Source organism: Salmo trutta, chromosome 37, assembly GCF_901001165.1.
Source record: "Salmo trutta chromosome 37, fSalTru1.1, whole genome shotgun sequence".
Taxonomy (NCBI): domain Eukaryota; kingdom Metazoa; phylum Chordata; class Actinopteri; order Salmoniformes; family Salmonidae; genus Salmo; species Salmo trutta.
Window position 1 is genome coordinate 19,393,683 of NC_042993.1, and position 22,834 is coordinate 19,416,516.

General features: G+C 44.3%; 1 protein-coding gene across 4 annotated transcripts; it reads right to left on the bottom strand.

Moving 5' to 3' along the window:
* Nucleotides 1-2,471: 2,471 nt before the first annotated feature.
* LOC115176710 (transcriptional repressor p66-beta) lies at nt 2,472-21,596 on the bottom strand. 4 transcript variants are annotated; one of them, XM_029736913.1, is made up of 11 exons: nt 21,387-21,596; nt 10,698-11,101; nt 10,450-10,579; nt 9,940-10,071; nt 8,141-8,290; nt 7,620-7,796; nt 6,827-7,184; nt 6,486-6,685; nt 6,210-6,320; nt 5,088-5,343; nt 2,472-4,096 (listed from the first exon to the last, which is right to left on the bottom strand). In XM_029736913.1, exons 2-11 carry the CDS (start codon nt 11,093-11,095, stop codon nt 3,960-3,962), a joined length of 2,049 nt encoding a protein of 682 aa, XP_029592773.1. In that variant the 5' UTR covers nt 11,096-11,101; nt 21,387-21,596; the 3' UTR covers nt 2,472-3,959. The 4 variants fall into 4 exon arrangements, with proteins under 4 accessions (XP_029592773.1, XP_029592771.1, XP_029592770.1 ...); XM_029736911.1 differs by having other exon boundaries at nt 6,827-7,187; XM_029736910.1 differs by having other exon boundaries at nt 6,827-7,199.
* Nucleotides 21,597-22,834: the final 1,238 nt, after the last annotated feature.

The following is a 22,834-nucleotide window of genomic DNA, read 5'->3' on the forward strand; positions in this document are numbered from 1 at the left end:
TTCGTAAAAAATTGTCAGAAATGAAATTGAAAGACAGATCAGCAAAACGTAGTTTTTTAAATGTTTGAAACCTTACAAAAATTACATTTGAAAATGATATTTTTCCTGTGTTTTTCTTTACTTTCTTTAAAACAAACATTTTGAAATGGTGCATCTGGCATAGTTTGAGAAAGCGAGTAAGATTGACGATGAAGTCTATAACGCATACATACAACAAAGAGGACAAAGATAACTATCAAAAACAGTGAGGCTGAAAATCACCCAAGTGTCACTATTGTTCATCCCAAACAGTGATCTAGCTGTGGAGTGTTCTGTGTTATTGGACTACGGTAAACCCTGGGTCGTGTTCATTAGGCACAAACAGTAGAAAAGGTTTTCAAACAAACGGACAACAGAAATGAACGCCCCTATAGGACAAGTGCAGGTAGTACTACCTCTGTTTAAAATATTTGCTTCAGTTTGGTGCTTACTGAACACGGTCAATACAACATCTGTTCCATCTGGGTGAAACAAAAATAGTGCCTATACTACTGTATATGGGAGTAAGGCTACCTAACTGTAGTTGGGATAAATGGATAAAATAGTAACATTCAGCACAAATACTCAAATTAACTTTATCTTCCCTGTGTCTCAAAATATTGCACCTGCTTTTGAAGTTTATCAAAAAGGGCGAGGAGTAAGCCACTGCTCTCTGGCAATATGTTTATTTTACATTTTAAACTGCAGGGTATAAGAGGCAATAACCGGGCAACTCCTGCTTGCAAGAAGAAAATTAAAATGGAATTAATATTGCCTACTGCTTTAAAATGGATGCACCAGTATTAGTTACTTCCAAATTTTATCCTGAAATAATTAAACATCATGCATTGCTGAAATAGAGCCACAATTATCATCAGATGGAACAATAATCAATTCAATAATAATCAATCAATTCACCCTGGATTCCTGGTGGACTGAAACAATATCCTTACTCTTTGTACCTAAGTGCTTATGTACAGTACCAGTCAAAAGTTTGGACACACCTACTCATTCAAGGGTTTTTCTTTATTTTTACTATTTTCTACATTATAGAAAGTAGTGAAGACATAAAAACTATGAAATCATGTAGTAACCAGTGTTAAACAAATCAAAATATATTTTATATTTGAGATTCTTCAAAGTAACCACCCTTTGCCTTAATGATAGCTTTGCACACTCTTGGCATTCTCTCAACCAGCTTCATGAGGTAGTCACCTGGAATGCATTTCAATTAACAGGTGTGCCTTGTTAAAAGTTAATTAGTGGAATTTCTTTCCTTCTTAATGCGTTTGAGCTAATCAGTTGTATTGTGACAAGGTAGGGGTGGTATACAGAAGATAGCCCTATTTGGTAAAAGACCAAGTCCATATTATGGCAAGAACAGCTCAAATAAGCAAAGAGACACGACTGTCCATCATTACTTTAAGACATGATGGTCAGTCAATCCAGAACATTTCAATAACTTTGAAGTTTCTTCAAGTGCAGTCGCAAAAACCATCAAGCACTATGATGAAACTGGCTCTCATGAGGACCACCACAGAAAAGGAAAATCCAGAGTTACCTCTGCTGCAGAGGATAAGTTCATTAGTTACCAGCCTCAGATTGTAGACCAAATAAATACTTCATAGAGTTCAAGTAACAGACACATCTCAACATCAACTGTTCAGAGGAGACTGGTCTGATGAGTCCAAATTTGCGATTTTTGTTTCCAAACGCCATGTCTTTGCGAGACACAGAGTAGGTGAACGGAGGATCTCTGCATGTGTGGTTCCCACCATAAAGCATGGAAGAGGTGTGATGGTGCTTTGCTGGTGACACTGTCAGTGATTTATTTAGAATCCAAGGCACACTTAACCAGCATGGCTACCACAGCATTCTGCAGCGATACGCCATCCCATCTGGTTTGCGCTTAGTGGGACTATCATTTGTTTTTCAGCAGGACAATGACCCAAAACCCACCTCCAGGCTGTGTAAGGTCTATGTGACCAAGAAAGAGAGTGATGGAGTGCTGCATCAGATGACCTGACCTCCACAATCACCCGACCTCAATCCAATTGAGATGGTTTGGGATGAGTTGGACCGCAGATTGAAGGAAAAGCAGCCAACAAGTGCTCAGCATATGTGGGAACTCCTTCAAGACTGTTGGAAAATCATTTCAGGTGAAGCTGGTTGAGAGAATGCCAAGATTGTGCAAAGCTGTTATCAAGACAAAGGGTGGCTACGTTCAAGAATCTCAAATATAATTTGATTTCTTTAACACGTTTTTGGTTACTACATGGTTCCATATGTGTTATTTTATAGTGTTGATGTCTTCCCTATTTTCTACAATGCAGAAAATAGTAAAACAATGAAAATCCCTTGAATGAGTAAGCGTGCCCAAACTTTTTACTGGTACTGTATATCCTGTAAATGTCTTCTTCTATATAACTGTTTGAATTATGTAAATATTCAAGTTGCATTTGTCATACTGTATTTATTTATTGTCTCCTGTGCAAAGTACCTTTCAGATACGCAAACACTTCAGAAGACACCAAACATCTAAATAGCTTAGAGCAGGCTAAATAGCTTAGAGCAGGCTTAAAGCTAATAGCTAGCTAGCCACTCTCCCTGACCGTTTTCAAATGCCTCCCAGACATCATGGGGATAATGTTGACATAAGAAAGTTCAAATAGTATCTAAACGGAATACATAACTTTGAATGACAGGGTAGAGTGAACAATAGCAAATCCTATTAGCTAGGAGATGAAAACAGGGGAGAGAGGGATCAACCCCTGTGCCTCTCCCCCCCCCCCCATTCCCACTCCTAAATAAGTACAAACCATGGTCCTATTGGAAACCCCTTCAATTTTTAGTCTAAGGATGATCCCTCCCTCCCTCCCTCCCACCAAATCCAATACCTGTATCCTGTCCAATTAAATAAAAACCTTATCACCTGATCTCTCAGCCAATTACGTACGTTCACATGATCTCTCGTCCAATCAAATCCCTCTAAATGATATCGCCAATCAATACCCCATCAATTATATATGCTTTAGGATACGAACTTCTCAATTCCACCACTTCTGAACTACAGCCCCCCTATCTGCCTCAAATGAAAAGGTGAAAGGATACAGGGAAACTCTGCTATAGGTTCAGTTTCTATGCCTTCATGTCCAATGGGAGTAGTATTTTTTCAGCGGTGCATCCAATCCGAGTCCAGATGTTGCAGTGGGCTCTCTCTCTTTGTGGGATATGTATCCATCCTTGTTTCAACAATCAGTTAGATGAGCATTGCTTCAGACAACTCCAGGGTCTCAAACATCCTCTTTTCTCCCCACAAATCTTTGAAGAAAGCTCAAGCTCAAAGGCTTGAGAGATTCAGGTCAAAGTTAAACCATCACAATTACCTTTTTAAAACAAAGGTTTGGCCGGTCTGGTAGAATTTCTCCTCCAACAATTCACAACCAAATGTGGAAAAACAGAGTGATGGTTGAAATCAGAAATCAGAGAAAGAACAGGGATTGGTGCAGTTCTCAAAAAGATAGATTGGTAATTCCAGACATAACAAAGACTTGAGTCCGGTAAGGAAAGCTCAAGCGAGACAAAATATTGCTTCAAAAACAAGCGCATAAATCCAAAACAAAAGACACCCCACACTCGGGACACTGCCACAAGCATATAAAGACAGGGGTTCTCCACAAAGATGGGCACGCTCATAACTGGTAGCGGCAATGTAGTAACAACATCCATAGCACTAATGACGATAGTAATAACAAGAGGAATTAAAAGGGGTTTGCATCACGTTCAAATGAAAAGTCATTTCAGAGTTTGGTGGCCTCTTTTGACTCGTTGATTGTGTTCTTCATACAGGTTAGTTTGGTAGGCACACTAACAGGCACTGCATGCGATGGGGTTTGGGGTGTGGTGTGGGGAAGGGTTGTGGTATTGCGCCGGGGCGAGGTTCATTTCTGTCCGCTGATGGACTGGGATATGGAGCGAGGCGGGATCATGTCCAGCAGGTATTCCCTCTGGCGGTCAGCCAGGCTCGACCCCTTGTGGCCGACCACGTTGCCTGGGTTCAGGTAGGCAATGTTCACCCCTGGAGAGGGAGGGAGGCAGTGAGAGACTGTCAGAAAGGCCTGCCTCAGCCCCAACCCCAGCCCTGGTCTATACCGTTGTTTGGCTGATCTCAGCCCCATCCCCAGCCCTGGTCTATACAGTTGTTTGGCTGATCTCAGTCCCATCCCCAGCCCAACTCCTGGTCTATACAGTTGTTTGGCTGATCTCAGTCCCATCCCCAGCCCGCCCCCTGGTCTATACAGTTGTTTGGCTGATCTCAGTCCCATCCCCAGCCCAACTCCTGGTCTATACAGTTGTATGGCTGATCTCAGTCCCATCCCCAGCCCGCCCCCTGGTCTATACAGTTGTTTGGCTGATCTCAGTCCCATCCCCAGCCCACCCCCTGGTCTATACAGTTGTTTGGCTGATCTCAGTCCCATCCCCAGCCCAACTCCTGGTCTATACAGTTGTTTGGCTGATCTCAGTCCCATCCCCAGCCCGCCCCCTGGTCTACACAGTTGTTTGGCTGATCTCAGTCCCATCCCCAGCCCGCCCCCTGGTCTATACAGTTGTTTGGCTGATCTCAGTCCCATCCCCAGCCCAACCCCTGGTCTATACAGTTGTATGGCTGATCTCAGTCCCATCCCCAGCCCGCCCCCTGGTCTATACAGTTGTTTGGCTGATCTCAGTCCCATCCCCAGCCCAACCCCTGGTCTACACAGTTGTTTGGCTGATCTCAGTCCCATCCCCAGCCCGCCCCCTGGTCTACACAGTTGTTTGGCTGATCTCAGTCCCATCCCCAGCCCGCCCCCTGGTCTATACAGTTGTTTGGCTGATCTCAGTCCCATCCCCAGCCCAACTCCTGGTCTATACAGTTGTTTGGCTGATCTCAGTCCCATCCCCAGCCCGCCCCCTGGTCTATACAGTTGTTTGGCTGATCTCAGTCCCATCCCCAGCCCAACCCCTGGTCTATACAGTTGTTTGGCTGATCTCAGTCCCATCCCCAGCCCGCCCCTGGTCTGTTTACTCACCAGGGATGCTGTAGAGCTGGCGGCGGTTGTCGTGATGCTGCTGCTGCTGTTGCTGCTGCTGTTGCTGCTGTTGCTGCTGTGTCCGGCTGTGCCCACTAGTGCTCAGCTGTCCACTGCGCTTTCCAGTCATGCCCAGCAGGCTGCTGGCCACCGAGAGCTGGGAGGCCTGGGCGAAGTTGGACAGGACACCCCGGGCCGAGCCAGACAGACCCCGTTGGAGGGAGGCCTGTGACTGGCTCACCTGGGGCTGAGGCGCCTGGAAGACACACACATCAGATGGAGAGTCCATCTGTCAGCACGGGACATCCTCAACAACTAAAGGGGTGTGATGACGGTTGTGGAAATGTGAAAGTAGCAACACACATTCCCCGCCCACCTCAGGATTCCCCTTTTTGCAGCCATTTTACCCCTGTTTTTGTGGGGTGTAAATTCACTTGTCACATAATCGTCGCTGGATAGATTTATTTCAAAATAATATATGCCAATTAGGAGACATTTTTAACCAAAGTGACTTAAAATGTATGCACGCATGACTAAGTATGGGTGGTCCCAGGAATCGAACCCATTATCCTGGCAAGCGCCGTGCTCTACCAACTGAGCTACAGAGGACCACATAAAAGAAACGCACATTCCAACCCTTGCTTGTAAATACACTTTCCAATTGATTTTGCGATCGCTTTTTAACTACCGCTCAAACACATGCCAGTCCAGTTCAAAATGTCAACAATGGCACGTGGTTTTGTTATGCATCTATTTCAACACCGACCCTTAGACAGGGATTAAAGACAGAAGAGAAAGTGATCATTGCACAAGAGGGTGGTACATTTTTGTAAAGTTTTAAAAAGTTCAGATTTAATTCATTTGAAGTGTTTACACAGAAACTCAGCAAGTCGCTCCCGAAAATGTACAACCAAATCTCATAAATAGGGGGTTTAATATTGCACACGACAGAGGTTTATGTGGTTTATGAGCTATAACTCAGTCAATATTTGATCGATTAAAAAAAAGATGTATCAAGTATCCATTATGCAGCTGTTACAATTGGACCTTTCATCAACTTTGCTGAACAATGCTAGATGACAGTGTGTCTGTCATCTACTAACAGCAGTGACAGTGGCTTACCTGTCTGTGTGTGTGATGTCTGCTCATAGACTCAGCCTTACTGACGCTTGGAACAGTTTGAGCTGAACTGGTGGCAAGAGCGGCTTGCAACTGGATTCTCTGCTCAATCTCCTGTGACACAATTAGTAAAATATGGTTATTCACACACACACACACACACACACACACACACACACACACACACACACACACACAAACACACACACAAACACACACACTTTCCCTATAAACAATGGTTGCCTGAACAAAGCAACGAGGAGCCAATGGAATGCTGACCTGCTCCTGCTGTAGAGCCTTAACGAAGGCGTTCTTCAGCCTATTGGTGTGCTCGGCCTTCAGTGCCTTCTTCTGATTGGATGACATACAGGTCTCGCAGAGTATGCGCCCACCCTTCTCCTGCTTCCAGTGAGGGGTGAAGTCCGTCTTGCACTGGGCACACGAGAAGGGCTCCATGGAGGAGGGCAAACGCAGTTTACCTAAAGAGAGAGCCACAAGAGTTCAGTGAGGGGAGAGGGGCCCAATTCCAAACTGACTCATCTGATAACATTGTTGGTTTGATGGTTGCAGGACAAATGGCTGCTAGGCATCAGCAAAAGGGTTCTAGTTCCTTCCCTCACCCTGACTGTCAATGACACTCTGCACAACCTCCTCCAGGCCCACCATGTAGATAAACTCGCTGTTGGCCGCTGACGGCAGGAAGTGGAGAAGCGGCGCCGGTGGCTTTGGAGGCGGGATCTCCAGCAGGGTTTTCTCCAACTGCTTCCTCAGGGCCAGCTTTGCGGCCGCCTGGCTGCTGGCTGTGTCTGCCATGGAGGAGCCCACCGATGTCCCCCCTGGGCTGTGTGTGGCTGAGGGGCTGACCGCCCCCACCCCCGACACCCCACTGACCCCTCCCGCGGCTCCGGCTGCCTGCATGTGGGTCAAGTTCATGTAGATGGCCGAGGAGGAGGAGCCAGAGCGCTGAGAAGCTGCCACCTGCTGGGTGGAAGACTGCAAGTAAACACAGAGAACCATTCCCGTCATTTAGAACAGTGCTTTGGAGTTTAAGTCTGATGGCATGACAGCTACATTTAGCTGCAAAAAATGATATAACAACCCCCAAAACCTGGCATCTGAGTGGAAGCAACATGACAGTGGTATTCAAACTTTTCCAGCTATTTTTCTATGGACGTACCCTGTCCATAGACTGCTTACAGATGAAGGAAACCAATATGTGATTTTGTAATTTGGGTAAACTATCCCTTTAGTTTAAGAGAACCAATAAATACAATTTCATCAATAAAATAGTATTTTCTAATTATCTCTCAAATAAGTGTGCATTATCCCCTACAATAATCTGTACTCTTATTTAATTTTTTCCACTGCTCTATGATGATTATGACCAATAACAGGGATGACATTGGGGTTTACCTGCTGGTAGCTAACGGCGTTGTTAGAGCTGCCAGTCGAGGAGCGCATGCCACCCTGCTTCTGCTGTGCCAGCCTCTGGCCCTGCAGCTGGGCAGGGTTGGGCGCTATCACCCTGCTCTGTGACATCATCATCTGAGACATGGAGCTGTTGGTGGCTGACCTGATCACTGAGTGACCCTGGGGGAGGAGAAGGAGGAGGAAGAGAAGGAGCAAAAGATCATAAGTAAGACATGGGTGGTGTTGTTTGTCGGGTTTCAGTGTCATGTCTTTTTCCTGCTCATATTCACCAGTTTATTTAAGAGGGTAATGCCTCTTCATACCACGAGATGGTGTCACTGTGCTATTAAAGAAACAGGAGACCTCTGCTTTATTGTGAGATGGTTCTCATGTAAAATGTAAAAAATAATTGTTCAATCCCATCCCCCAACCCCCCTCTATGGCTTCCTTGCGCCTGCCCAACTTGAATTGTGACCGACCCAAGGCACAACGGGAACCCTAAGAGAACCAGTACTGTAGCCCACCTGTGCAGTGCTGTAGCCCACCTGTGCAGTGCGATGGTTCTGGGGCTCTGGGGTGTGGTGGCCAGGGCGGCCAGACATCTTGCTCATGCTCTGAGCCCCGTGGACGGCACCGCTCTGGAGGGCAGACGCTGTGTTCTGGACCACAGGGACCTGAGGGGGAGGAGGGTAGAGGTGATACATAGAATAATACTAACATAAGGATATTTACCTGACACTTTTATCCAGAGCAACTTATAGGTAAACCCTTTACACTCCATACTGTATATTGGGTGAAAATAGCAGATTTGGTCACTGATATGCCCATAAATTGGATAGCGGTATAGTAATATACTATACATTAGATCAGAGCTCTGGGTATCCGTTTTAAAGAGGTGTATTTTATTTTATTTAACTAGGCAAGTCAGTTAAGAACAAATTCTTATTTACAATGACGGCCTACCAAAAGTCAAAAGGCCTCCTGTGGGGATGGGGGTTGGGATTAAAAATAAAAGTATAGGACAAAACACACATCACGACAAGAGACACCACAACACTACAAAAAGAGAGACCTAAGACGACAACATAGCATGGCAGCAACACATGACATGGGAATCAACTGACAGACATTCTAAGCGGGAGCACCACCTGCAACAAGAAGATGCCTCCATCCTTCGCGCCAATTGGGTTACTTTGGCATTAACGATCACTATGTTTGATGTACAGTCACGAGGATGACATGGCGTCATACCCTGGGTTGTTGTTCTGAACAGAAAGAGCCTATATTCGGCGTATCTCTAAAGTGTTCCCTTTCAATTGCTACAATGGTTATGCATATGCTTCTCTTTTTTTATGTTTAGGCCCTAAAGGCCAATTCCCCCGAGTGTAAAGTGTTAATGCATAAGCAGTAAGTGAGTGAGAAAAGGATAAGTGCAGTGGATGAGTGAGTGAGTGAGAGAATGATGAGTGGAGTGGCTGACAGAGTGAGAGAGGGATGAGTGCGGTGGCTGAGAGAGAGAGGGATGAGTGCGGTGGCTGAGAGAGAGAGAGAGAGAGAGAGGGATGAGTGCGGTGGCTGAGAGCGAGAGAGAGAGAGGGATGAGTGCGGTGGCTGAGAAAGAGAGAGGGATGAGTCCGGTGGCTGAGAGAGAGAGAGGGGGATGAGTCCGGTGGCTGAGAGAGAGAGAGGGATGAGTTCGGTGGCTGAGAGAGAGAGAGAGAGGGATGAGGGATGAGTCCGAGAGAGAGAGAGAGAGGGATGAGTCCGGTGGCTGAGTGAGAGAGAGAGAGAGGGATGAGTCCGGTGGCTGAGAGAGAGAGGGATGAGTCCGGTGGCTGAGAGAGAGAGGGATGAGTGCAGTGGCTGAGAGAGAGAGAGGGATGAGTGCGGTGGCTGAGAGAGAGAGAGAGGGATGAGTGCGGTGGCTGAGAGAGAGAGAGGGATGAGTGCGGTGGCTGAGAGAGAGAGAGGGATGAGTGCGGTGGCTGAGAGAGAGAGAGAGGGATGAGTGCGGTGGCTGAGAGAGAGAGAGGGATGAGTGCGGTGGCTGAGAGAGTGTAGTGTGACAGAGTGAGCAGTGGATGACAGAGGGATGAGCAAGTGGATGACTGAATAAATGTCTAAATGACTGACTGAAGCAGATGAGTATAGAGGATGGATGGGACAGCGTTGGGTGGATGGGACAGCGTTGGGTGGATGGGACAGCGTTGGGTGGATGGGACAGCGTTGGGTGGATGGGACAGCGTTGGGTGGATGGGACAGCGTTGGGTGGATGGGACAGCGTTGGATGGATGGGACAGCGTTGGGTGGGTGACTGACTGACCTTCTGCACCAGGTTCTCCTTCTGCATCTGGCTCTGCCTCAGCTTCTTCAGCAGCACCAGCCTGGCCTCCTCCAGCCTCAGCTCCTCTCTCAGAGCCCTGATCATCTTCTGCCTCTCCTCCCCTGTCTTACCCTGAAGCACACACATAGAAACAAATGAGCACACATACTGCACCCACTTCTGCCATTCCTCTCCATACACACATATACAACTTGTCATTTTATCTATTGTACTTGGTTTTCGTGTATAGATGATGTGTTACAGCTGATGCCAATGATGTATAGAGGATATAATGTATTATAGCTAATACCAAATTAATATCTGTACTGTTTTCCTACAGTGTCTCAAAACTATCTGAGTTGTCCACAATGTGTTTTTTTAATTAATTAATGTATTAATAACTCTATACAACTATGCACTATTCTAACACTCATACATACAAAAAGACAACATGCACATACTTCTACATCTTTCAAGACTGCAATAATATGTGCTGAAACACACACAAACCTTAAACATCTCCAGGTTCGCTACCCTCAGGCGTTCTTCCCCTTGGCTGGGCCCTCTTGGACTGGACGCCTCATTGTCTGACAGGACGATCACATCAGGGGAGGGTGTGTGTCGCTCCCGGTCAACGTCACTGTGGAGGAACACACACACTTTCAACTCTGACTGATTCTTAATTGTAAGAAAGATTTCTATTTTCCCTCCTATCCTCTTGTACTCCCCCCCTCTCTTCTCTCTCCTCCTCCACTCACCCTCTCCGGGCGCTGAAATCCACCGGCTCCTCGCCCATGTTCTCCTTTCCGCTTTTTCCCACCATGCCATGGGCTCCCACAACTTGACCACGGAGGCTCCCATTGGTCTTCTCCTCATAAGCCCCTCCCCCTGAAGACCCATGACCCTTGACCTCACCCCCTAGGGCCCCGCCTCCTGAGACCCCTCCCAACCCTCCTCCCTCCAGGCTGGCCAGGTCCTTGCGTTTCAGATAGGCCAGCATCTTGAGGCGCTCCATGGCTTGGTGGCCCTCCATCTTGATGCGTTTGGAGAGCAGCTCGTCTCGCTCACTGCTCGTGGCGCCGCCTGCAGGCGAGGAGGAGTCCAGGCTTCGCTTCAGCAGGCTTAGCCGCACCGCCTCCTCATTCAGTCGCTCCATACTGGACTGGATGGATGAGAAAGAGAGAGAGAGACAGGGATGAAGGGATGGAGAGGAGTACGTAGGAACATCTCTAACTTAGCCGTGATTATTTGTCCAAAGATAAAACAAAGAATTTCTAAGATCAAAAGAGCAACATGATTATGACATATCTTGAAATGTGCAAACACAAACAATGAAAACCTCTACTCAAGCAAAGAAAGAAAATATCTTCACTTGTACGTACAGTGGGCATACTTGAGCTGATGATACACTAGCAATTTTTGGAAACAATATTGCTGGCAACGGAGTGGGGTATGAGACACTTATAAGCAATATGGCCATGAATAGCATATGAACATAAAATCTAAAATTCCTCATTTATTTACTCATCCCCTATAGCTTTTTGTTGCCTGTTGACTGACACATCTGTACTGGAATTTGTCAGCTAACAAACAAGCAACAAAGAACTCAACCTACTGTCAGTCAAGTCAACAATGGCAATGCAGACATTAGGATAACTAGATTTAGCAAACGTTTTGCTTCACAATTCTAAGCTAGTAAGTGTAAATGGTATTCATCAAGCTATCCAGCTAGTTTAACATACAAAAAAACTATTCAAAACGAAAAACTAAATGTAAAATCTACATGGCTAGCTAGCGAATTAGCCTGTTAGTTAACATAACAAACTCAATATAGTATGTACACTGAATGTACAAAGCACTAGGATCACCTGCTCTTTCCATGACATAGGCTGACCAGGTGAATCAAGGTGAAAGCTATGATCCCTTATTGATGTCACCTGTTAAATCCACTTCAATCAGTGTAGATGAAGGGGAAGAAAGAGGTTAAAGAAGGATTTTTAAGCCTTGAGACAAGGATTGTGTATGTGTGCGCCATTCAGAGGGTGAATGGGCAATACAAAATATTTAAGTACCTTTGAATGGGGTATGGTAGTAGGTGCCAGTCGCACTGGTTTGAGTGTGTCAAGAACTGCAACGTAGCTGGGTTTTTCACGCTCAACAGTTCCTGTGTGTATCAAGATTGGTCCACCGCCCAAAGGACATCCAGCCAACTTGACACAACTGTGGGAAGCATTGGTGTGAACATGGGCCAGCATCCCTGTGGGACCCTTTCGACTGATCAAAATTCCCCAACTTATAAAAAGTTGCTCATTTTCAATGGAAAAATGTTGCAGCAACCACAGTGAAGCATAGCTGACAGGTCTGCTGCTCTCCCACCATATTGTTTGTTTTGCCACCTCAGACAGCGCTAACAGTTAGCCGTCATTACCCCTGTCCCATAACCATAGACTAGCAGCAGGCTAACACAGTACAGCACCCACAGCTATCCTATTGAATTAAGAGTCAAATAAGCATGTGTAACAACTGTGTTACAACTCCAATAATCATTATTCATACCTCCATCCTAAAAGTTAATATTTCCATCAAAGCCAATAGAAAACAATGGGAGAAATGCTTGCTGCCCTTTAACATGGCTGCAGATACAGAAAAGGGTGCACACCTACACTTTTTCCTTCCTGACCTCCTTCTCCAGTCTGAGTTAAAGGGGTATGTAACATGATATGTACCCAAAACAGAACATGCTTGAGGGCTTTATGTATCTATATGGATGTATACTGTATCCTGTGTGAGTGTGTTACTATTACATGCATGGGCACATATGATGACTTAAACATGCACACATGCGCATAAAGACGGTCATTTAATTAATATGTCGTGTCCTCTATCAGGCCCTGAAATGGTTAACCGTGTGTGTGTGCGCAAATCCGATTGTATTTGACACACTTGAGTCATAGGAAGGTTGGTTGAGGATGCACAGGCAGGCAATGTAGGTTGTGCACAGGGAGTTAGTTTGCCCTGCAACTTAGACCAATAATACGCTTGAAGAAATCAGAGAGTGATGAGGATTGGCCAGGAAGAGTGGGGGGAGGGGTTGTCAGGGGACTCGATGTTGGACTGGTTATAATTAGAGCATAATGCCTTGCTATGTAGAAATGGTAGCACTCTTGTGTACACGTACACACACACACACACACACACACACACACACACACACTTATAAGGACACACACATAGTATGGTTTTTCAATGTAGCAATCTTTAAAAAAAAATGTTTGTTTACTACTCTCTCTCCAGGTCCAGAGAGTCATCATGAGACATGGAAGTTACCACTTCCTTTACAAAAGGAAAAAGGAAGTGGTAACCCACGTAGACAACTGTGGTGCAAGAGAAATGAGGAGCAGGTAGAAAAGTGAGAAAGTGCGAGTTAAACCAAACGTGGCTAACAAGCCAATCAGAATTGTCTTGTGGTGTGTGTGTGTGTCTGTGTGTGCCTGTGTGTGTACATGTGACCATCTTTACCCAGCACCTCTTGCCCCCCCTTCTCTGTCCCTATTGCTCCTTATATAATGTGATGACTGTTTCCCTCAGCTGCAACAAACCACCATCTCTTTCCCTCTCTCACCAGTTTCCTCCTACAGCGCCCAACCCCAACACGCATCGACACACATGCGCACACACATGCACACACACACACCACACTCTGGGCCCGCTGCCAAACAACACAAGTCAGACGCCTCCATACCGCGAGAGAAAGAAGAAAAGGGGGGTGCTAAAATGGAAGGATGGTAAACGAGAGGGGGTGATCAGCATAAGCACAGACACACACACATACTTAAACAGCACACAGACAGACAGTCAGACATACACACTAACATTCCCCAAAGCTACATAATCATTATCCTGCAAAGTGAAGCTACTGTTGAAGTGATGTAGAGGTTGGACAAAAATACATTCTACTGGGACCAGCACCCTCGATTAAAAGATGCAGGGATATACACAAAGCTGTCTTACTGCCCTTTCTCTTTTTTACAATGATCATTTTGGCATTAACATAAGACAATCCTACAGGGATTATGGACAAAGACTGCTATGATACAGTATATGTCATAGTCACTGTAGCCTATATCCTGTAAAAGAGAGCTATACAGTAGAAGACTTTGACACAGTAACAGATGAAGATATGTACAGTATTCTTCAGCCATACCCAGCCCTGCGAGAAGACACGGGCGCACCAACACACGCGCACACACACACACTGGGATTTCAGAGACCATGCCAACATAAGGCTCCTTTGTTCCCATTCCTCAACCCCAACCCCTCCTCCATTTTCCTACAGTTGTGCGATGCCAACAAAGCACCCGTATAAACACTCCCCTCCCTCCCCTCTCCCTGTCCTGACTCCACTTCCCTCCATCCATCCCTCAAAAAACACTGGGGAGAAAATACTCGTTTTTTTTATCGTAAACATATGCTGCATAGTTGTGTTTGCAAGACCCCGAGGGGGGAAGGGAAGTGACGAATAAGGGCTTATGTCATACCGTTAGCAATATAGTCCCAAGGGCTTTGATTTAAGTAGGGACCAAGTATGTGCATGTATGTGGTGAATGAGGAGTAGATTACAAACAGAGACATGATTTACTTCTTTAACCTTATTGTTGCTTGGTACTAGCAGAAGTCAGCGCAGAAGCAGCGTTAGAAACCCACCAACCTCAGCCTAACCTGTCAATGAGAGAGCACAGGTTGTGTGCAAATCATAAAGTACTGATGATCACCCCACATTTGACAACACATTGGTAGCAAGATGCAACCGAATGGAAGAAAGGAATCAGCCATGAACCCACCCCTGAGTCCTGACCTAATGTGGGAGAACCCTGAGCTAAGTTCTGAAAAAACACCAACACCCAAAAAATCTGGTTTTAACCTTTGTTCCAACATAATACACTACAGCAGTGGTTCCCAAACTGTGGGTCCAGCAGGGGTCCAGTTGGGTTGCGTGATAAAAAAAATTGTGCATTGCACATATTTAGAAATACATTTACGGGATGGAAAAACGCTTTCAGTGTCAACTTAAATGACTAAAACCAAATACAAAGTATGTAGAAAAGATAATGGACCTATAGAATAGCCTATAATCTTTGAGAACATACAACACAATAAATGCTAGACTATCAGGCACCCATTCATTTTGCTATAATATTTGAGCATAAGAACACAGCATTAGCCATTAAAAAATAATTGAATTGCAGGACATTAGCTATTAACTGCAAAAAAAAGGATCTCAGCTCTATGGCAAAATTTGTAGAATAGCTGGAAATTAGCTTTAAAAATATACATTTTTCTGTCCTCTGCTAAGGTGATATCGTTTACTTATTCTTTGGTTTGTGTAATATTAAAACTAGCGACTTTGTGTTGTATTGTGATACTTGTAACTGACTTACCTTTCATAATTGCCCCCGAGGGGATAAATAAAGTTGTATTTAATTTCAATGAATATGTATTGTCAGACTGAATCGCTAGAAATGATTATTAGGCTAATCTAAAAATCCTATCATCATTATAAATCACCATTATTACTATAATAACATGTAATGATCCGTTCATAAAGAACACGGGTGGGTCATGCTGGGTCACTGTGGTCATTAGGAGGGAATCAAACACAATCATATCTAACTCCATTCAAGATCAGTGTTTATGGGGGGAGGAGAGAAATTAGGACAGGACACATAATTAACAGGGCCTTAAGTTTATCTCATAACTGTAGCCTGATGAAAAGTGTATTGACTGAAAAGAAAGGGAAGAATATATGAGGACATGGCGGTGATGGCATCAGGGGTTGTTGTCTACAACCAATAGGGTTTCATCACACGATCAACCCCAGGGTACAGAGGGTTCCTGACATGAGACTGATTAGACTGAAACAGTGTCCATGGAAACCAAGGGGTAGCTGGTCACCTTGACAAAAAAGTCAGAAAAATTAAATAAAAAAATCTGAATCTATTCAATTGGATGAGTCCATTTACTCACACAATGAATAATGAATCTAGCACAAAGCAAATGCAAAACACACAACATTACACTGTGATATCATATCATACACACACCTGTAGTGTCAGATCATATAATCCAGACAAACAAACCTACACACCGACACCCACACCCATCATCCTGCTCCCACTACACTACAACAACACTTAGGAGGCCCAGTTCTTCATCACACAACACTTATCACATGGTTGCCATGGCAACTATGGCCTGTCTATTTATAGACCGCACCACTAATCAATTTAATTTCTGCGGTTGCCTAAGCAAAGGAGGGAGCAAGGGACAAAGGGAGCAAGAAGAAGAGGAGGAGAGAGCAGAGATGTCAGAGTTCTGTGTTCTGTGTACAGTGGAGATGCTGAATTTCCCCAGAAAGACATCCATACCTTTGTCCTAATGATACATGAACCATGATTGATCCAGACAGAAGCTTTGTTAAGAGGATTTTGAAATGGACCAAGATGGACAGACATGTACATGCATATTATGAATACGGGAAATTCCACGGGTAACAGAATGATGCTGAGACTCAGATTTTTCACTATAAGCCTATCATTCCCAAGACCCCAGCATAGATCTGCTTTTCATTTATCTGACTTTCAATTATCTGCATGTTCAGCCCTTATTTTAAGCCAATTAAGTGTTTTAGACCTACCGTTTAATTTTCAGGACAACCATGGCTACAAGTAAAACATAAAACAATTTGACAAACAGTTGCATTCATGAGTTTTATTGACAAATGTCAATAAATTTAAAAAAATCGGCAGCAAAAGCAAAAACCTGGTAAAAATGAATTTATATGAATTCTGTGAGTACAGAAATTGTTTCCTCACTGCGAAATGAATATTCAGCTAGTCAGTGAAAACTGTGTGGAGTTTGTGACCACAACTATGTGAGCTTATTAAGGCATAATAGATACTATGTCCTGGGATTCCCTATGATATCTATAAGAACCCCCTTATCTTCTAACGACTCTTGTGTAGCTTGTGAGCGTCATAGAGCAAAACGTGTTGCATGTAAGTGTCCGTGAGGGTCTCAGCTTTCCATAGATTGGTTATAGTAGTTTTTAGCACAAACCATTCGGATGTTTTTGTAAAAAGATTTAAAGACGTTTTTATAAAAAGACTCGGCCCCGGGCCCCTTCGGGATCCGCCCTTGTCTCACAAACAGCACTCTAGCTCAGCCCCTGTTAATCATACATTCATTTTTTATTTATTTAACATTTATTTAACTAGGCAAGTCAGTTGAGAACAAATTCTTATTTACAATGACGGCTTACCCCGGCCAAACCTGGACAACGCTGGGCCAATTCTGCGCCGCCCTATAGGACTCCCAATAACGGCCGGATGTGATACAGCCTGGATTCGCCATCGATAAAAGACAGTACAGTGCAGCCGTCTTCATCGACCTGGCCAAGGCTTTCGACTCTGTCAATCACCACATTCTTATCGGCAGACTCAATAGCCTTGGCTTCTCAAATGACTGCCTCGCCTGGTTCACCAACTACTTCTCAGATAGAGTTCTGTGTGTCAAATCAGAGGGCCTGTTGTCTGGACCTCTGGCAGTCTCTATGGGGATGTCACAGGGTTCAGTTCTCAGGCCGACTCTTTTCTCTGTATATATCAATGATGTCGCTCTTGCTGCTGGTGATTCTCTGATCCACCTCTACGCAGACGACACCATTCTGTATACATCTGGCCCTTCTTTGGACACTGTGTTAACAAACCTCCAAACAAGCTTAAACGCCATACAACACTCCTTCCGTGGCCTCCAACTGCTTTTAAATGCTAGTAAAACTAAGTGCATGCTCTTCAACTGATTGCTGCCCGCACCCGCCCGCCCAACTAGCATCACTACTCTGGACGGTTCTGACCTAGAATATGTGGACAACTACAAATACCTAGGTGTCTGGTTAGACTGTAAACTCTCCTTCCAGACTCACATTATGCATCTCCAATCAATTAAATCTAGAATCGGCTTCCTATTTCACAACAAAGCCTCCGTCACTCATGCTGCCAAACATACCCTCGTAAAACTGACTATCCTACCGATCCTTGACTTCGGCGATGTCATTTACAAAATAGCCTCCAACACTCTACTCAGCAAACTGGATGTAGTGTATCACAGTGCCATCCGTTTTATCACCAAAGCCCCATATACTACCCACCACTGCGACCTGTATGCTCTCGTAGGCTGGCCCTCACTACATATTCGTCGCCAAGCCCACTGGCTCCAGGTCATCTATAAGACTTTGCTAGGTAAAGCCCCGCCTTATCTCAGCTCACTGGTCACCATAGCAACACCCACCCGTAGCGCGCGCTCCAGCAGGTATATTTCACTGGTTATCCCCAAAGCCAACACTTCCTTTGGCCGCCTTTCCTTACAGTTCTCTGCTGCCAATGACTGGAACGAATTGCAAAAATCACTGAAGCTGGAGTCTTATATCTCCCTCTCTAACTTTAAGCATCAGCTGTGAGAGCAGCTTATCAATCACTGTACCTGTACACAGCCAATCTGTAAATAGCCCACCCAACTTCCTCATCCCCATATTATTCCTTACCTTCTTGCTCAATTGCACCCCAGTATTTCTACTTGCACATCATCATCTGCACATCTATCACTCCAGTGTTAATGCTAAATTGTCATTGTTTTGCCTCTATGGCCTATTTATTGCCTTACCTCCCTACTCTTCTACATTTGCACACACTGTACATAGATTTTTCTATTATGTTATTGACTGTACATTTGTTTATGTGTCACTCTGTGTTGTTGTTTTTGTCGCACTGCTTTGCTTTATCTTGGCCAGGTCGCAGTTGTAAATGAGAACTTCTTCTCAACTAGCCTACCTGGTTAAATAATGGTGAAATAAAAAATAGAAAAAATTCGAACCAGGGACTGTAGTGATGCCTCTTGCACTGAGATGCAGTGCCTTAGACCGCTGCGCCACTCGGGAGCCTGATGGTCTGTAGATCAAACACATGATGTTTAAAGGGGTTTAGAACTCCAAAACGCGACGATGGGACTCATTGGGTTAAAATGTATGCCAAACAAAAACCAATGATTGTTTTGGTTTGTTTAACAATCTATACACAAGGAAGAGTTTTAACAATTTCCACAGAAAATGTTACAAAAACACATTTAGTTGAAGAACAGTGCAGATGCAAAGTTTGGTAACAGAATGACGGCACAAAGAGCACAAACCATCATTCTGTTACCAAACTTTGCATTTGCACTGTTCTTCAAGTACATGTGTTTTTGTAACATTTTCAGTGGAAATTGTTTAAGTAGTATTTCTGCATTGTTGTATCATTTGTTTAACTTTGCAATCATTGTTTTTTGTTTGAAATACATTTTAAAGTGAAACATGTGAGTCTCAGCATCATTCTGTTACCATGGAATTGCCCATACACACATCTAGGTCAATAAGGCCTAGCCTACAACATAGGTCAGAGTTGGGCCCCCTGTCCCTTTAAGAACAGGAGAGTCATTATCTCTCCTTTCTGTTCCCCTTTGGTGCCAAGCACTGTCCTAACGCGCTAGCCAGTCTGAGCCGGTCTATAACCTCAGGATATTGAATGATCTCTTAATATGAAGCCTTTAGTGACGTCACACAGGAGAGAGAGAGAGAGAGAGAGAGAAAGAAAGAAAGAAAGTGAGGCAGGTGTGTGTGGGGGGTGCATGTGTGTGGGGGGGGCGTACAAACGCGTGATGTGTGCGAAATTCAGATTAGTTCTATGGAGTTTGTATTGTAGAAGCCTTTCAAACCATCCACACTGCTGCTAACCCACATTAACCAACACATCGTCTGCCAACCACTCATGTCAGGGTTTGTGTTGTGATGATGATGTGAGGTATATGAACCCTAAAGAGTTGCCAGTTCGGGTCCCACTTCAGTTCAACCCTGGCTGTGCTCCTTTAATGGCACACTTCAGTCCAATTTGCTTCTGGAGATAAACAGCCCAAGAGATGTATAATTTGCAGCCAGGAGATATACAAATGGAGACTAGAATGACAGAAGAGCACAGAAGGGTAGACAACCACCTGTCCATCCCCTTACTGCATTTCTATTCCATAAATAAAATGTATGGCAGAGGAATCTCCAAACTTTCATCTCACCTTCAAAAGTCAGCTAGACAAGTTCTTACAGGAATAAATCATCAGGAAAATTAAAGATTTTGTCTTTTATCCGTTTTTTACGGTTCGTTATATCGTAGTATAAATCAGTGCAACTGAGTAGGAATGGTAAGGTCTCTGTTTGGCCTGGCCTCCATGAGTAAATGCCATGATAGGTTGAACAAGTGGTTCTCAAGGATGGAAAAGATTTACTATTGGATTCTTGGAAAAAGTGGCACTGACTAGTGAAACATTGTTTTTTTGTGACCAACACAGAGGGACAGAGGTAAAGTCTAACCCTAGTGGGAATAAATACAAAAGTTACAAAATGATAATAAATAAACACTTACATACTCAAAATAGATGATCTGCTTATCTGTTGCTTTTCACAAATGACATTTCTGATGCAAAAATACATCAATTGACCTGTCACTGAAACATACATTGACCTGCCATACATTGATAGACCTGCCACTGAAATGTTCATAAAACTCAAAGAAAAAAACGAAGTTGACATCAGCTAAACAAAATTTGATTAAAGTCAACTGATAAGAACTCTGATCATCTGGTTGCCCCACGTATCACTACAGGCATTCACTGATTCCTTCAACTGCACTTGTCATCGCCAACCATGGTGGCCATTTGCATAGGGCTAGGAAACAAGTTGAGAGGGTGAACACGTCTTCACTTACGTAAATGGCTGATGCATTTTGAATTCATTTTATTGTATGACATATGCACAACACTTCATGCCATTTGTCTCCAGTTCGCTCAACAAATATCCTTCATATTCAGAAACTCGATCGTAGCAACGTTGATAAATATATTTAAACAATCAAATTACAACCATCGGTTTCAGATTAACATTTTGTTCATAACGACAGCACGAAGACGCATTTTTTTCCCCCAACCAATCTAGGTTAACCTCAAGGGACTCGAGATTAAACAATAAACGTATTCTGCTCTATATGTATCAATATGATCGGCGCGCGCTGTATCATTTATTGCTACAATGTAAACAAATGTGGAACGTTAAAACATTATCAACGTTTGTGTCAGCTGTTTTAGACAGACCTCTTTCATTACCTACATTTTGGAACTAAAAATAACGGCAAATCACATCACTATTAACCCAATAGAACTACTATGTAACCGTTATTTCGCTACTCATCTCACATTGTCCCAGTACTTCAGTTGGACTGAAGTCTGGAGCCTTATCACAACTAGAACCATGATCCGGGGATTTTTAGTTAAACTTCACTTCAGATAGGCCGCGGAAAAATCCTCGGTCTCACCTGACTCGCCTTCACCCCGCAGGTTCCACTGGCTTCGGGTTTGGCTTTGGGATCCTGGGGCGCTGCAGTAAATCCTCACAACCAGTCAGTCCCCGGCACTGGCAGGCAATACAAAAGCGCTGATTGGGCCCCGACAAGCTCTCACGCTCTGTCCGTAACCAGACAGACAAATTATTGGACCGCGCTTGTGTCACTGACGCGCCTCTACTCAAAAGGTGTATGTTGTTGTCTGGAGGGGAGAAAAGAGGAGAAATTGACCGCGATGCACATCCTGTGAACAATACAATATTTAGGCTATATGCCATCGAAAACGTGACATATGCTCATGTTGTCAGTTATTCTACTGTAGACATCACGTCGAATTGATTGATTGTAGCCTATTGGCCCTACTTTCATGCATTTATACTATTTTTAGTCAAGGGGCAGTTTTGTCAAGTTCTTGTAGACTGTTTCTTATGCAGTCACTTGGACCTTGTATTTGAAACATATTTCACGGCTGAGGTAGGCTACCAGTATGGAACCAGCATTCAGCATGCATTATGCCCGGTTTAACAATAAGCAAAGGCCATTTAATTGCCATGAGTAATCAACACTTAATGGCCTACATGCAAATCTACATACATTTTAATTGGCATTTCAACTTTTGTAAGCTACCATCGAACATAAAGATTATCAGCCCTATGCTTATACAATTTAGTTGAACAAATACTGTTAAACCATTGTTTATTTATTCTGCAAAGGATGCTGCATGAAAGCTTTTGACCGCAATGCAAACTGCGTCCTCTAGTGGCCACCTGGTAGTATTGCGTGGACACGTTACTGTACAGTAAAGGCATTATACTATATTTTACCAAATACATTATATAGATACAAAAGTATGTGGACACCCCTTCAAATTAGTGGATTTGGCTATTTTGACCGGTGTATAAAATCGAGCCCACAGCCATGCAATCTCCATGGAGATTAGGATGCCACCTTTCCCAAAAGTCAGTTCTTCAAATTTCTGCGCTGCTAGAGCTGCCCCGGTCAACTGTAAGTGCTGTTATTGTGAAGTGGAAACGTCTAGGAGCAACAACCGCTCAGTGGTAGGCCTCACAAGCTGCCGAGTGCTGAAGCGCTCATCTGTCCTCGGTTGCAACACTCACTGACAAGTTCCAAACGGTCTCTGGGCGCTACATCAGCACAAGAACTGTTCATCGGGAGCTTCATTGGTTCCCATGCCTGAGCAGTCACACACAAACCTAAGATCACCATGTGCAATGCCAAGCGTCAGCTGGAGTGGCGTAAAACTCACCACCATTGGACTCTGGAGTGGAAATGCGTTCTCCGGAGAGATTAATCAAGCTCTACTATCTGTCAGTCTAACGGACTAATCTGGGTTTGGCGGATGACAGGAGAACGCTACCTGCCCGAATGCATAGTGCCAACTGTAAAGTTTGGTGGAGGAG

Coding starts and splice junctions, on each gene's coding strand:
- LOC115176710 (XM_029736910.1), bottom strand. CDS start 11,095: ATGGAGCGACTGAATGAGGAGGCGGTGCGGCTAAGCCTGCTGAAGCGA. Junction 10,072..10,449: donor CGAACCTGGAGATGTTTAAG/GTTTGTGTGTGT, acceptor TGTGTGCTTCAG/GGTAAGACAGGGGAGGAGAG. Junction 5,344..6,209: donor GACATCACACACACAGACAG/GTAAGCCACTGT, acceptor TGTGTCTTCCAG/GCGCCTCAGCCCCAGGTGAG.